Consider the following 857-nt stretch of genomic DNA (forward strand, 5'->3'; position numbering starts at 1 on the left):
GGGGCGCCGCCGTCGCCGCCGGTCGTCGTGCCGCCGATGGTGTGGAAGCCGGCCCAGTCCTCGGGGCCCTCGGGGCTGTCGGCCCAGCCGCGGCAGGGCGTCACCAGGACGAGGCGGCCGACCAGGTCGCGGGTGCAGCCCGGCCCGGCGGCCTCGACGGTGCCGCAGGCGTCGGAGAAGAGGGGGCTCTCGAACGACACGTCCGGGTACAGGTGCTGCCGGATGAAGACGTCGCGGTGGTTGAGCGCCGCCGCCCGCATCCGCAGCAGCAGCTGGCCCGGCCCGGGCCGGGGGCTTGGGCACCGCCCTCAGCTGGAGCGGGTAGTAGACCGCGCCAGGCTTGCCACGCTTGTGTTTGAGCGTGAGAATGTGCGGCATGGCGGGCTTCTGTCGGTTGACTTGGCAGGTTGGCACGTGGTGGTTGTAGTGGTGGTGGTGGAGTTATCTCCGTCCGCGGCCTGATGCCTGTGCTTCTTGCCCTGCAGCTCGAGGAAGCGGATGCGAGCGGCCTTTCCTATCAAAGGAAGTCGACCGGCAAGTCTCTGCTGTCACGGCCAAGCTGGAGTCAAATGAATGTTTCAAGCCACCCTCGTGAGGGTACTGCATCCTCGGGGTGCACCGGGATTCCTGTCTTGGAAATGATATGTTTTGATGATATAAGGGAAAAAGCTCTATGGATGGAGAAAACGCCATGTATCGCTACGCTTATTGCCCTCACACCTCGGCCTCTGCACTTCGAGACTAGCAGCAACAACTAATTCGCGCCACAGTTGGACAGCATTGGCTATCACCTTCCTAAATAAGCAACCACCCAGCTATTATCCTTCACCGGTCGCCTACGGCAACCCCATCGGCAA

General features: G+C 63.1%; 1 protein-coding gene across 1 annotated transcript; it reads left to right on the forward strand.

Moving 5' to 3' along the window:
• Positions 1-36: 36 nt before the first annotated feature.
• GGTG_14424 (hypothetical protein) lies at positions 37-583 on the forward strand (the record flags this gene model as incomplete). The annotated part of the gene is made up of 1 exon (XM_009232349.1): positions 37-583. One exon carries the CDS (start codon positions 37-39, stop codon positions 460-462), a length of 426 nt encoding a protein of 141 aa, XP_009230613.1. The 3' UTR covers positions 463-583.
• Between the last annotated feature and the right edge of the window lie 274 nt (positions 584-857).

This window comes from Gaeumannomyces tritici (assembly GCF_000145635.1).
Source record: "Gaeumannomyces tritici R3-111a-1 unplaced genomic scaffold supercont2.405, whole genome shotgun sequence".
NCBI classification, from domain to species: Eukaryota; Fungi; Ascomycota; class Sordariomycetes; order Magnaporthales; family Magnaporthaceae; genus Gaeumannomyces; species Gaeumannomyces tritici.